At 52.2% G+C, this 14,193-nt stretch overlaps 1 protein-coding gene across 3 annotated transcripts in view; it reads left to right on the top strand.

Annotated features, from left to right (window-relative positions):
• Positions 1-14,193, top strand: part of MDGA1 (MAM domain containing glycosylphosphatidylinositol anchor 1) — a 64,823-nt gene that overhangs the window by 40,280 nt on the left and 10,350 nt on the right. The window contains exons 4-14 of one of the 3 annotated variants that reach the window (XM_055263578.2): positions 1,418-1,614; positions 2,377-2,509; positions 2,766-3,035; positions 4,972-5,301; positions 6,903-7,199; positions 8,030-8,323; positions 9,867-10,018; positions 10,818-10,995; positions 11,122-11,265; positions 12,548-12,700; positions 13,136-13,270. In XM_055263578.2, the coding sequence (XP_055119553.2) occupies positions 1,418-1,614; positions 2,377-2,509; positions 2,766-3,035; positions 4,972-5,301; positions 6,903-7,199; positions 8,030-8,323; positions 9,867-10,018; positions 10,818-10,995; positions 11,122-11,265; positions 12,548-12,700; positions 13,136-13,270 (2,283 nt within the window). The remainder of the gene's footprint in view (positions 1-1,417; positions 1,615-2,376; positions 2,510-2,765; positions 3,036-4,971; positions 5,302-6,902; positions 7,200-8,029; positions 8,324-9,866; positions 10,019-10,817; positions 10,996-11,121; positions 11,266-12,547; positions 12,701-13,135; positions 13,271-14,193) is intronic. The other 2 variants (XM_055263579.2, XM_055263580.2) reach the window with 2 other exon arrangements.

Here is a 14,193-nt window from a genome sequence, read left to right as displayed (position 1 = left end):
TGTGTACTGTCAGTGCCTGTGACTCACAGCCATACATTAAGATCTCTAGGGGACCCTTTAAAAAAACGGATGCCTGGGCCCTACTTCCAGAGATTCTGATGTAATTGATCAGGGGTGGGGCCAAATATCGATTCTTTCTTAAGCTTTTTAATTATTTTTTTCAATTGAGGATTAATCAATAGAGTGTACTAATCTTAAGTGCAAAGGTTAATGATTTTTTACATATGTGTGTGTGTGTAAACAACTTCCAGTTCAAGAGATAGAACATTTCCAGGACTCTAGAAAGTTCCTTCATGCCCCTCCCAGTCAATAATTCCCCCCGGAGACAATCATTGTTCTGACTTTTGACACTATCAATGAACTCTGCCAGGCATCAGTATTAAAAAGAAAATCTCCACGTAATACTCTTGTGCAAACAGGGCCAAGAACTACTAAGCTACCTTAGTTTACAAATGAGGAAACAGGCCCAGAGAGAGAAGGGACTTAGGCGGGTCACACTACAAATTGACAGCTAAACTAGGATTTGAAGAAGCAGCTGCTTCCTCCATCCCATGATGGGAGATTGCAAAGCTAGACACTCTCATGCGGGTCCCTGGGAGGCACAGCTCTGAGGACGTCTGGGAAGGCATCAAGTCCTGCCATCTTGGCCAGGTGCAGTGGCTCACACCTGTCATCCCAGCATTTCAGGACGCCAAGGCGGGAGGATCGCTTGAGCCCAGGAGTTCAAGATCAGTCTGGGCAATATGGTGAAACCCTGTCTGTAAAAAAATACAAAAATTAGCTAGGTGTGGTGGTACATGCCTATAGTCCCAGTTATTCAGGAGATTGAGTTGGGAGGATCGATTGAGCCCAGGAGGTTGAGGCTGCAGTGAGCAATGATTGCACCATTGCCCTTCAGCCTGGGTGACAGAGTGAGACTCTGTCTCAAAACAAAAAAAGAAAAAGAAAGAGGCTGGGCACAGTGGCTGATGCCTATAATCCCAGCACTTTGGGAGGCCGAGGTGGGCAGATCACAAGGTCAGGAGATCAAGACCATCTTGGCCAACATGGTGAAATCCCATCTCTACGAAAAATACAAAAATTAGTTGGGCATGATGGCGTATGCCTGTAATCCCAGCTACTTGAGAGGCTGAGACAGGATAATCGCTTGAACCAGAGAATTGGAGGTTGCAGTGAGCCAAGATTGTGCCACTGGACTCCAGCCTGGCAACAGAGCGAGACTCTGTCTCAAATAAAAAAAAAAGTCCTGTCCCCTGCCTCTAACAGGTTGGTTAAGCTTGCAGGTCTGGGAGGGCATCTGGCAATCTGGAAATGTCTGTTGAGGGTGGCTCAGCTTTTCCTAAGGGCTGCCGGGAGCCTGAGCCCCCCACCCTTGGGGTCACCCACTCCTGACTCCATGGGGGCTGTGCCCTTGCAGACCTGGATGAGCCAATGCTGACGGTGCACCAGACAGTAAGCGATGTGCGAGGCAACTTCTACCAGGAGAAGACGGTGTTCCTGCGCTGTACTGTCAACTCCAACCCGCCTGCCCGCTTCATCTGGAAGCGGGGTTCCGATACCCTGTCCCACAGCCAAGACAATGGGGTCGACATCTATGAACCTCTCTACACTCAGGTCAGGACGGGCAGCTGCTCACCCCACACTTTTTCTCCTGCATCCAACAGGGAGGGGGGCATGGGGCTGAGTTTTTGGGACTGCCCTGACTTCAACAATTCTGTTCTTACTTTGGAAACACACATTCTGATTGGAGTTCAGACAGCCTGGGGCAGAAAAATGACAGAAAGCCCAGGGAGCAGCAGTGAGGACAGGAGTGTCCCCGAGGCAACATGTCCTCCAGAAACATTGCTAGTTAGGAAAAGGCACCCCTAGGGCAGACAGGTCATCCCAGTCTGCTGCTGGGTGGCAGAGTATTGGGAACCTGTGGCCAGGCACAGCAGGATCTGGGGGCGAGGAGATGACTCCTCTTCCCATGGGACCTGATAGTCCCAGGAGATGGTGGTGATGCCATTCTGCCAAGGAGGGCTTTCAGCGGTGGCTGTGGGCCAGCCCCATGTTTGTGTGGGTTGTAAAAGTAAGTTCCCTTCTTACCCCTCCATTTCCCAGATTGGAGAAACCAAGGCCTGGTCCTTGCCAGTGTGTACCAGGGCAACCTCAGACCCAGAGAAGCCCATGATGAGACACTGCCAAGGCTATGGAGAGTGTAGCATCCACCCCAGGCTCAGGAGCCCGGGGGCTAAATGGTGAGGGTGGGGGTGGGGGTGGGAAGAGAGGAATTAGACAGGCATTTGTGGTAGGCTGTGGTGCTGGGCAAATGAGTATGCGGGATCCCTGGAGACTCAAGCAGGCTCCTCACCCCAGTGGTCCCCTGCTGCCCAGGGGGAGACCAAGGTCTTGAAGCTGAAGAACCTGCGGCCCCAGGACTATGCCAGCTACACCTGCCAGGTGTCTGTGCGTAACGTGTGCGGCATCCCAGACAAGGCCATCACCTTCCGGCTCACCAACACCACGGGTACAGGCGTTTTCCTCCCCATACTCCTTCCCTACCTGAGCTAACTCCCAACCAGGAGATAGTGCCCCACCCCACAGGGACTCCAGGCACATTGCCACTAATGTCTGGTCCCTCCCCTCCTCTTCCTGCTCTGTCTTCTCCCCTCTCACCTCCCCCGAGGGCTTCTCCAGCCTCTATGGTTTTCCTAGCCCCTTACTTTCCCCAACATCCAGCCCTGCCTCACAGTCCCCTAAGACCCCACTCCTTGTCCTCTTAGCACCACCAGCCCTGAAGCTGTCTGTGAACGAAACTCTGGTGGTGAACCCTGGGGAGAATGTGACGGTGCAGTGTCTGCTGACAGGCGGTGATCCCCTCCCGCAGCTGCAGTGGTCCCATGGGCCTGGCCCACTGCCCCTGGGTGCTCTGGCCAAGGGTGGCACCCTCAGCATCCCTTCAGTGCAGGCCCGGGACTCTGGCTACTACAACTGCACAGCCACCAACAATGTGGGCAACCCTGCCAAGAAGACTGTCAACCTGCTGGTGCGATGTATGTGGCCTCAGAAGGGGTGGGAGGGAAGTTGTGAGGTAGACAGGGTCCCTGGTCTTTGGGAGCTACCAGTGAACTAGGAAAGGGGCCTGTTTGCTTCTCCTTGGCAGGTGAGGCATACAGAGGATGTTCCACGCCCTTCGATTTCCCTGCAATTCAGCTAACTGCCAGCAGATGGCAGAAGGAATAAAATTTATATAAAGCTTTATTGACAGTTGACAATCTACATTGCCAAATGTAACCTCAACAGTCCAAGAAGTAGGAAGGGCTAGGATTGATTACCTACTTTTTTTTTTTAAGATGGGGAAACTGAGGCTGCAAAAGCTAAATGGGGACATTCTAGGCTTCAAGAGTAATTTCCTGGCTTTCTCCCTGTACCATGGTTTCTATGTGATTAACTGAATTTAAGTGAAAATAACACACATTTCCATATGCCCTATTTGGAAATATTTATTAGGGAAGTATTTAAGTGAATCTGAAGATAATTACCAAATGTAAAAATGATAGAAAACTTTGAGCACAGTCTAAAGAAGTATAAACATTTTTCTTATTAAACCTCAGCCTCAGTAATGAACTGCTCACTATGATCTTGATTTTGACACTCTTACTTAAGGAGAAAACTTTAAATTTTTCTGCTTGTGTGGCTTTAGGGATTTTTGTTTGTTTTCTTTTTCTTTTTTTTTTAAAATATATTTTGGCTACCTGAGAGCATTGATTCAAGTTGCCCTGAATATACACTCCCTGCTTGGCTTTGGCTGTTGTTTTTAAAGATCCAGGCTTGTTTCCAGCTCTTTAGCACTTGAACATAAAGTACAGCTTCTGCCGAACTCCACTGAGAGTCACTGATTACATGAACTCTCTTCTCTCACTGACCAGTCAGTTTCTTTCTGACTTTCCTCACAGAAAGAAACTAGCTCTCTGTGACTTTTTACTTAATCAGAGCAAGAAAGAAGGCTAAAAATTGTGACTAATGACTACTTTTTCCTTCGATGGTACTTTTCCCATCAGAAGATTATTTTTCTCCACCTGATTCCATTTGGCCTTTTAAGCCTGGGTTGGTAAGATCTCAATTTACACCAAATACTTACGGTCACCTCTTAGCGTGGCTGTAGAGCCCGCCTTTCCCAGCATGGACCTGACTTGTGCCTGTTGTGCCAGTGTCCTGTCCAGAAGGTTGGGTACCTGATTAAAAACTCGATTTAACTCTTGGCTTATTTCAAACATGACCCACATTTTTTTAAGAGGCCAGACCTTTTTCTTTCTAAATGCTGTGTTTTTATGTAATTGTGTGTAAAGTGATTGTATTGGTCTCTTATTACAAAAATTACACACACTTATTACAAAGAGTCAAACAGCACAAAAGAGTGAAATGTAAGAATTAAATGGTCAATTCTGCTCAGTTCCACTCTCTAGATAGAACCACTATTATATTCTAGTGCATGCTTCCAAATGTGTATTTTGCATATTTTAAGGTTTAAAACAATGATAAAAACAAAGCATTGTGATGGTCAAGGGTTCAGACTCTGAGTTTGAATTCAAGATTGGCTACTTTTTTGGGCAAGTTACTTAAAGTGTCTGAGCCTCAGTTCCCTTCTTTGTAAAATGGGCGTAATAAAGCATCTCCTTCAGAGATTCTGGATGGGTTAAACTAGTAAATCCATGTTAAGTGCTTAGAACAGTGCCTCTCACATAGTGTATGTTCTGTTATTACCAAACCTGCTTTTCTGCAGTGACCTTTTTTGAATTTGTAAAGCACATCTGAACAAATGAAACAATTTCCAAGCAGAGAAAAGTGATAGTTTCACCTGGGGGAGTTGTAGCCCCCTATCCCCAGAAGGGCCAGTTAGAGGGGAGAAGCTAGGTCTGGTTGGGGTGGGACATGGACCCCTGGAGTCAGGCCAACCCCAGCTACCCTTCCCTCCCCATCCACTCACAGCCATGAAGAACGCTACATTCCAGATCACTCCTGATGTGATCAAAGAGAGTGAGAACATCCAGCTGGGCCAGGACCTGAAGCTATCGTGCCACGTGGATGCAGTGCCCCAGGAGAAGGTGACCTACCAGTGGTTCAAGAATGGCAAGCCGGCACGCATGTCCAAGCGGCTGCTGGTGACCCGCAATGATCCTGAGCTGCCCGCAGTCACTAGCAGCCTAGAGCTCATTGACCTGCACTTCAGTGACTATGGCACCTACCTGTGCATGGCTTCTTTCCCAGGGGCACCCGTGCCCGACCTCAGCGTCGAGGTCAACATCTCCTCTGAGACAGGTGGGCAGCTGGAGGGGCACTGGGGAAATGTGAGGGGGGTGGAGAGGCCCACAGACAGGAGGTAGTGGGGAGGCAACGGCTTGGGAAAGGGAAGCCAGAGTGAGGAGGCCACCATTTGTTCATGCCACATGCTTTTATTGAGTCCCTGTTAATATGCCAGGCACTGTGCTAGGTCCTGGGGTAGAGTGGCGGGCAAAACAGGCTCTGCCCTCATAGAGCTTAGGAGGAAAGGCAGACACGTTTCAGATAGTCTCACAGATAAATATATTACTGCAAACTGTGATACATGAGAGCCTGGAAAGAGTTCCCTGAAGGCAGTACAGCCTCAAAGGGAGAGACTACTCTTTAGCCTGTACGGTGTGTAGAGGGCTTGGGAGTTGGAATGTCTTAGAGCCAGGGCAGGGGCCCAGGGCTGATTCCCCCATTTAGCTCATAGGCCTGATGCCTAGGGTATGGAAGTGTCTTAAGGGCCTGGAAAAATAAATTAATTGGTTCCAAAATACAAAGAAACAACTGCACAATTAAAGCCAATAAATGCATAAATGTTTATAGAGTATATATTATACTAACTAGATCACTGGACCTCAGCTTGCCTTGTAGAGCTATTTACAAATAAAAACTTTATATTTAAATTATATTTAATGTAGAACATGGGTACATTTTAATTTGCTTGATGTGATGTGCAATGGGACTGATGGAAGTCTTCAGAAGACCCTCTGGGCAATGTGTTGGGTTGAATTAAGTTCTGCCGTGAATAAAATAAATTAACAGTGTTATTAACAGAAATAATCCTAATTAACAGTGGCTTAAACTAGCCAGATGTGTATTTCTTCTTCATGTAAAACTCTGCTGGCGAGCAGTCGGGGCTAGTATAGGGGCTCTGCTCCACCAAGTCCTCAGGGCCCCAGGCTCCACCTGGCTTGCTCTTCCATCATCCTTAGCATGTGCCACGTTGCCCATGATGGCAGTTCCAGCTGCAGCCATTATTCTGCATTCTTTTCTGCAGGAAGGAGAAGAGGGGTACAGCTTCTTTTAAACACCCTCATTTTCCTTAGTATCCCATTGGCGAGAATTTAGTCACGTGGCTGTAGCTAACAATAATGCAGGCTGGGAGATGTAGTCTTTTTTCTGGGTGGCTATAAGCCCTGCTGAAAACCATATCCTATTACTTAGGAAGAAAGGGCAAGGATGTTGTAGGACAGACTAGCAGCCTGTGATAACACACTAGGGCAAGAGAAGATGAAGTCTTTAGATAGGCCAGGGCCCGCAGTAGGACAGAAGGACCGAGAATGGATATATTTAGAAATGTTTAAGAGGTGGAATCCCTAGTACTTACTAGTGCTGGGGAAGAAGGAATATAGGCCAGGCTGACTTTTAAGGTCTCATTTTGAGTTGGGAGACCCTGAGGTGGAGACCCAGGAAATGGAGAGGATTTGGAAAAGTGAGTTCCGCTTTGGAAATACTGGGGGACCAGTGGGAAATCTGGGATGGGAGAGAGAGGCTTGCACCTAGTGGGAGGTAAGCAGGAGCCGGAAGGCAGAGCCCAGTGGGGAGCTCTAACTCCGCTCCTACCTCTCCGCTGACCACCATCACCCCCGCAGTGCCGCCCACCATCAGTGTGCCCAAGGGTAGGGCCGTGGTGACCGTGCGCGAGGGATCGCCTGCCGAGCTGCAATGCGAGGTGCGGGGCAAGCCGCGGCCGCCCGTGCTCTGGTCCCGCGTGGACAAGGAGGCTGCACTGCTGCCCTCGGGGCTGCCCCTGGAGGAGACTCCGGACGGGAAGCTGCGGCTGGAGCGAGTGAGCCGAGACATGAGCGGGACCTACCGCTGCCAGACCGCCCGCTATAATGGCTTCAACGTGCGTCCCCGTGAGGCCCAGGTGCAGCTGAACGTGCAGTGTGAGTCCACCACGCCACCTGGACTACCTTCCCAGCTTTCCTTCCGGCTCCCAGCCGGCCTGTCCCTCTTCAGCCCCTCACTCACCCCAGTCCAACCAAACCCCACCACCTACTCCTGATACCCCTAACGCTCCTTGACACCCCGTGCTGTAGGACACGGAGGTCTGTGTTCTTTGCTCCACTTCATCAAGTATCTCCCATCTTCATTTTCAGGGACCCGGTGAATAAAAAAAATTACTTTTGACAGGTGGAAATGGGATTTTGAAGGAGGAGGAAGGACCCTCAAGGGAAACACTGATAACAAGATGATGAAAATTACCACCATGTGCCAAACACTGTTCTAAGAGTTTTAATGCACTAACTCATTTAACCCCCCACAGCCCTATAATAGATTCTATTATTCCCCCATTTTTACAAACAGGGAAACCGAGACACGGAGAGGTTGAGTAACTTGCCTGAAGTCTCACAGAGGCAGGGCTGGGATTTGAACCCAGCGCATCTAGTTTTAGCGATTATGCGCAAAACCCCTGCGTTATCCTGCATTTCATTGCTTGGGGTGGGTGTGGGGCGAGGGGCCCACTTAGGGCGTGCCTGGAGGCCGGGTCTGGGAAGCATGGCTGGAGGGAATGGCCAGGAGGGAGTGGGTATCTGCAGGTTGGGAGGTTAACAGCGTGGCCATCGGAGGGATGTGTTGCGAGTGTGCATCCGCCCTGGGATTTTTCCTGGGGGGGCTCACGGCAGTAGAGGCGAGCGCGTTGCCTCCTCACGGGCCGCTCCTCAGGCCCCACTCGCTGGGGAGAGGCCCTGCTGACCGCCGCTCCCGCCCCCAGTCCCGCCGGAGGTGGAGCCCAGTTCCCAGGACGTGCGCCAGGCGCTGGGCCGGCCCGTGCTCCTGCGCTGCTCGCTGCTGCGAGGCAGCCCCCAGCGCATCGCCTCGGCTGTGTGGCGTTTCAAAGGGCAGCTGCTGCCGCCGCCGCCTGTCGTTCCCGCCGCCGCCGCCGCCGCCGAGGCGCCGGATCACGCGGAGCTGCTCCTCGACGCCGTAACTCGCGACAGCAGCGGCAGCTACGAGTGCAGCGTCTCCAACGATGTGGGCTCGGCTGCTTGCCTCTTCCAGGTCTCCGGTGAGCGTCCAGTGGGTCCCGCCCCACCCACCACGCCCACCAGGGGCCAGGCTCTGCCCCAATCCCAGCCCCGGTGATTCTTTGCCTGCGTGGGCCCCCTGGCCCCCTTGAAGCCCACCTACTCCGGGCTTAGCCCGGGCCTTTCCAAGACCCGCCCACGCCAAGGCCAGGCCAGGCCCCGCCCCGTGCCACTCAGATCCCAACGTGGGCCTCCCAGCCCCGCCCTCCAGGTGTGGGCCACGCCCCTCCACTCACACCCTCCCTTGAGGTTGAGGCCTTCCCCTTCCAGGGCCCGCCTATGCCTAGACCTGTCCAAGCCCCGCCCGTTACAGCTCAGCCCGCTTCCTGGGCGTGTGACAACCGCGCCGCTTTCAAACACAGCCTTTCCCCAGGCCTAGCCCTCACCTCTCTACCAGCACCCAAACCAGGCCTAGAACCCTTCGAAACCCATCCAAGCCACGTCTGGGCTCCGCCTGCGTAAGGCATAGGCTCCACCCTTTTCAGCTCGGTCCAATCCCAGCTTCCAGCATGGGGAGCCCTTCGGGAGCCTGAGGTGTAGTTTAGAGGAGAGAAGACGCCCCTCAACAGCTTCTCTGGAACGTTGTTGCGGGGCACTGGGCCAGACAGCACACGTTTCCTGAGCTGGCACCCTAGAGGTGCAGGCCCTTCGGTGCCCAGAAACCCCTCTCAGCCCCAGCTCTTCGAGGCATTCTCAGGTTGGGTGTCAGGGGCTGCAGGTGGTCATGGGTGGGTCAGAAAAGGGTGGAGGTGGTGGTGAGGGAGGCCTAAGGGAGCAAGAGGGGCTGCCTGGGTTGCTGATGGTCTTCCTCCATGTGGGGAGAGCCGCCTCCCTGCAAAAGCTGGTGGCAGCGCCCCTGGAGCCGAGCCTGGGGATGCCTGTCCCCCTTTCAGTGGCATACACAGCTTTCCCAGCAGCACCCAACTGACTGAGTGGCCTTTCAGCTTCTGTTTGAATCCCTCACTCAACAGCAGGGGGATAGGACGGCAGGTCACTGGCCCTCTCCCCACCTCCCCACCACCCAGCCCTGCCAGCCAGAGGCCCCTGTGACATTTCCCACCTCCTTCCCTTCTCCCCTGTTCTCCCACACTTTCCCTGTCTCGCCACTCCTCTCTCTATTCCCCTCCTCTGCCTTCTCTTTCTTTCCTCCCAATATCCCTGACCCTTCTTTGTGTCTTTCCCCCGCTCTCTTTCCCCGTCTTCCCTCATATCCCTTTTCTGTGTCTTCCTAAATTTCTCTTTACTCTGTTTTTTTCTCGGACTGCCTTTCTCTTCTCACCAATGTCATCTCTTGGAATTTCCAATGTCCCTGTCTCCATCTCCCACTTTCCCTCCTATCCCATCCTCATTTTCCCCAATCCCCTCTTCTCCCAACATTCCCCACCTCACAATATTCCCTTTTTCTTTGTTTCTCCATCCCCTGTCTGTTTTCCACCTAATCCTCGTTTCCCTTTCCCACACCTCCTCTCTTTGTGTCTCCCCCGCACCCTCCACGGCCCAATGCCCCCCTCCCCGCCCTCTTAGCCAAAGCCTACAGCCCGGAGTTTTACTTCGACACCCCCAACCCCACCCGCAGCCACAAGCTGTCCAAGAACTACTCCTACGTGCTGCAGTGGACTCAGAGGGAGCCCGACGCTGTCGACCCTGTGCTTAACTACAGACTCAGCGTCCGCCAGGTGGGCCAAGGGGGAGCGGGGGCCTGGGGGCAGGAGGAGGGTGGTGTGGCTGACCCTGGAAATGCTCATCAAGGCCAGAGGAAGGGTCGGAGATGGGGCTCAGACATGTTGACCCTTTTAGAGACAATTCTTCAGGGGCAGGGAGAAAAGTTTTGGACATAGCAGCAAGAGATCGGAGGTTCTAGGGAACTGTCCCTTCTGGACCCAGACTCTAGGCATAGCTCTGAGAATTGGGCAGGCAAGAGTCTGCTGGGTTCATGGGGGAGGGAGCCAGCACTGCTCACAGAACATAGAATCAACTCTTGGGTCAAGAGCCAAAGAAGGGGTGTGGGAGAGGGGAGGGTCAGTCTCATCCAGGGGGTTCTCCACCATGCAAAGCCAGGGTCTCTCTGCTGTTCTCGTGCCCAGTCTGATTCCATGTGGTTCTGCTCATCCCAAGAGGTGACTGGTGGGAGGGTAAGAGTGTGGCTCAGGGGCAGACTGCCTAGGCCAGAACCCAGCTCTGTGTGAGCTAGGGCAAGCTACTCTCTTTGGCCTCAGTTTCCTTATCTGTAAAATGGGGGTAATTATAATATTTTGCCTCATAGGATTGTAATTTTGAGGATTAAATGACTTACTAGTGGCAATATACTTAGAACAGTGCCCCACACTTATTAATGGTTCAGTGTGTTGCTATCATCATTTTTATTATGAAGACAGCCCTGGGAGGTGGGCACGGAAGGGGTGATTGTCCTGTCTCACAGATGAGGAAACTGAGGGCCTGACCTCCTAGGCATCTGGGAACTCCCTGTACTTACAGCTGAACCAGCACAATACGGTGGTCAAGGCCATCCCGGTCCGGCGCGTGGAGAAGGGGCAGCTGCTGGAGTACGTCCTGACCGATCTCCGTGTGCCCCACAGCTATGAGGTCCGCCTCACACCCTATACCACCTTCGGGGCTGGTGACATGGCCTCCCGCATCATCCACTATACAGAGCGTAGGTGACAGTGGTGGTGGTAGGAAGGATGGGCCCATCTCATGGCCAGGGACCCCCTCCACCATCCTCGTGTGGTTCCTAAGTTTGGGGTTCCCCACCGTGTACTCTCCTACCTTGTCACTGCAGGCCAGATCCGCTGGCCCCCAGTCCTGGCTCTGAGGACCCTGTCCTCTGGTCCCAAGCAGGGTATCCTCTGCAGAGCCCCACACCTCAGTTCTGACTTGGTTTCCCTGCTTGCTTTCTCAGCCATCAACCCTCCGAACCTTTCAGGTGAGACTCCCCAGTCACCCATGACTTCCCCTTCCCTTTAGGGACACAAAGGCTCTCCTGGTGAGAGAAAGGAGATAGGCTATCCTTGAGATAGTCAGAGAGAAAATGAATTCCCCCTGTGTTTCCATGGGGTAGGGCCAGAGGCTAGAAGGAGAAGCAGGGTTGGGCTGGAGCTGTTTATATCTGGGATTTATTCTGGGGTTTAAAGGCCAGGTAGGTGGGGAGAGGTTTACTGTCCCAAAAGAAAAAAGGAGAGGCTGGGCTCATCTACACCCCCTGTTGCCTGAGTCAGGGGTTCTTAGTCTGTGACCCATGGACCTCCAAGGAATCTATGTATAGAATTCAGGCAGTCTATGAACATGGAAAGGCATACAATTAATTTCTTTTTTTTTCTTTTGAGATGGAGTCTCACTCTGTTGTCCAGGCTGGAGGGTAGTGGCACAATCTCAGCTCACTGAAACCTCCGCCTCCCGGGTTCAAGTGATTCTCCTGCCTCAGCCTCCCAAGTAGCTGAGATTACAGGCACGTGCCACAGCGTCCGGCTGATTTTTGTGTTTTTAGTAGAGATGGGGTTTCACCATGTTGCCCAGGCTGGTCTTGAACTCCTGACCTCAGGTGATCCGCCCGCCTCAGCCTCCCAAAGTGCTAGGATTACAGGCATGAGCCACCATGCCTGGCCTCAATTATTTCTTTATTTTCCCTGTCTTCTAGCAGAAATTTAACATCCCCTTCAATGACGAATGGAGGACCCAAACCACAGTAGTAAAATCAGGACCTGTGATTTTGTCAGCAGTAGAAATCCCGTGTTCTCACCTTACCTTATAGTTGTTCCAGATGTCTCTAAATATCGTTTATATCCATTTGTATTTCAAAACTGTAGTAGTTACTAGACCTAATACTAGATCTTGTGGTTTAATTAGATAATAAAGAAGACTACTTATGATTTTATAACAAATTGAAAAATATTTTGACAACTGTATTTCGATATAATTGATTTTTTTTATAATCCTATACATTTCATTTTATGTGTCTAAAATCATTATTCTGAGATTATCCTTAGGCTTCACTAGATGCCAGAAGGGCCTAGGGCACAGAAAGGGTTAAGAAGTCTTGTTATGGCAAGAAATTTGTTGTGGGCCCCATGCCTGGTCTTTTGAAGCCTGGAATCCTGGGTGCCTTGCTTGGATGCATGGGAGCCACCTCTGGGGGGTGACAGGGGCGAGGCTGGGCCTCAGGGGCTGAAAAGGGTGACTCTTTGTCTCATTTGCCCCATAAAATGCAGACAACACCTGCCACTTTGAGGATGAGAAGATCTGTGGCTACACCCAGGACCTGACAGACAACTTTGACTGGACGCGGCAGAATGCCCTCACCCAGAACCCCAAACGCTCCCCCAACACTGGTCCCCCCACTGACATAAGTGGCACCCCTGAGGGTGAGGACCGGGCCTGCTGCCAGAAATGGAGGATTGCTTCAGGGGGGTATCTAGGCCCAGGGCACCCCAGACTGGGGATGAAGGGAGACGGCCCCAGTCTGAGGGAGATGCAGCCCTGTCCTCAGGGAGCTCTGGTCTGAGGGGAGACACAGCCTCGATTTCAGGGAGCCCTGGTCTGAGGGGAGACAGCCCCGTCCTCAGGGAGCCCCAGTCTGAGGGAGATGCAGCCCTATCCTGATAGAGGATCAAGAGGAAGAGGAATTACAGTAGAGCCAAGGACTCATGAGCACTGACCAGACTCCTGCGCTATGAGGCAGGGTGCGTGGGGTGAGGCACCTCAGGTTCAGCCAGCAGAGGCTTAGGCAGAGAGGGAATCAGGTAGGAAGAGGCCCGGCTGTCTTGGGGGCTGTTGGCGCATTTCCCCATTCCCCACAGGCTACTACATGTTCATCGAGACGTCAAGGCCTCGGGAGTTGGGGGACCGTGCAAGGTTAGTGAGTCCCCTCTACAATGCCAGTGCCAAGTTCTACTGTGTCTCCTTCTTCTACCACATGTATGGGAAACACATCGGTGAGTTGGGGGACCAGGTAGTCTCCACCAAGTGTGTGCTGGGGGATGGGAGGGGAGTGGGGTCCACAGGAGGCCATGGGCTGGCCCATGTGAGGCCTCAGCTGGCCCACTTGGCTAAATGAGAGGTCCTTGGACGGGTCTGCATGGAGAATTGGCAAGAGGAGAAGTTGAAAGCCAGCTTGTCCGAGGTTTTGAGATGGTCAGGGAGTCCTGAGCCTGCAGATAGAAAAGACTCCAGCAGGGGACGGACATGGTGGCTCACGCCTGTAATCCTAGCCCTTTGGGAGGCCGAGGCAGGGGGATCACCTGAGGTCAGGAGTTCAAGACAAGCCTGGCCAACACGGTGAAACCCCATCTCTACTAAAAATACAAAATTAGCTGGGCGTGGTGGTGGGTGCCTGTAATCCCAGCTACTTGGGAGGCTGAGGCAGGAGAATCACTTGAACCCAGGAGGTGAAGGTTGCAGTGAGCTGAGATTGCACCATTGCACTCCAGCCTGGGCAGCAAGAGCGAAACTCCATCTCAAAAAAAAAAAAGAAGGAAAAAGAAAAGACTCCAGCCTCCAGCAGGATGAGATGGAAGTGGAGGGGATAGAGAAGACAACTAAGAGGATGCGAATATGGAGTGACTGCCAGGTGACGTCCTGGGTGCGCCGCATCCCTGGTTGCATTAACCCTCACAGCCACCAGATGAGAGAAGTGTTACCATCCAACTCAGAGACATCAAGCATTTTTCCAAGACCACACAGTAAGCTAGATCTGTGTGACTTCTCCAAGCCCTAAACATGAGATCACTGCTTTGTGGGCAGTGAGAGGAAGTCCTGCTTCGCAAGTGAGGGAGTGAACCTAAGGAGTGCCCTTTGGCAGGCAATGGTACTGGTAGGAGCATCACATAACCAGTGTCAGCCATCACTTCCAGAGCTC

The sequence above is a fragment of the Symphalangus syndactylus genome, chromosome 23 (assembly GCF_028878055.3).
Source record: "Symphalangus syndactylus isolate Jambi chromosome 23, NHGRI_mSymSyn1-v2.1_pri, whole genome shotgun sequence".
NCBI lineage: Eukaryota > Metazoa > Chordata > Mammalia > Primates > Hylobatidae > Symphalangus > Symphalangus syndactylus.
Note: the sequence above shows the minus strand (reverse complement) of the source record. Positions and strands in the feature narration are given on the sequence as shown.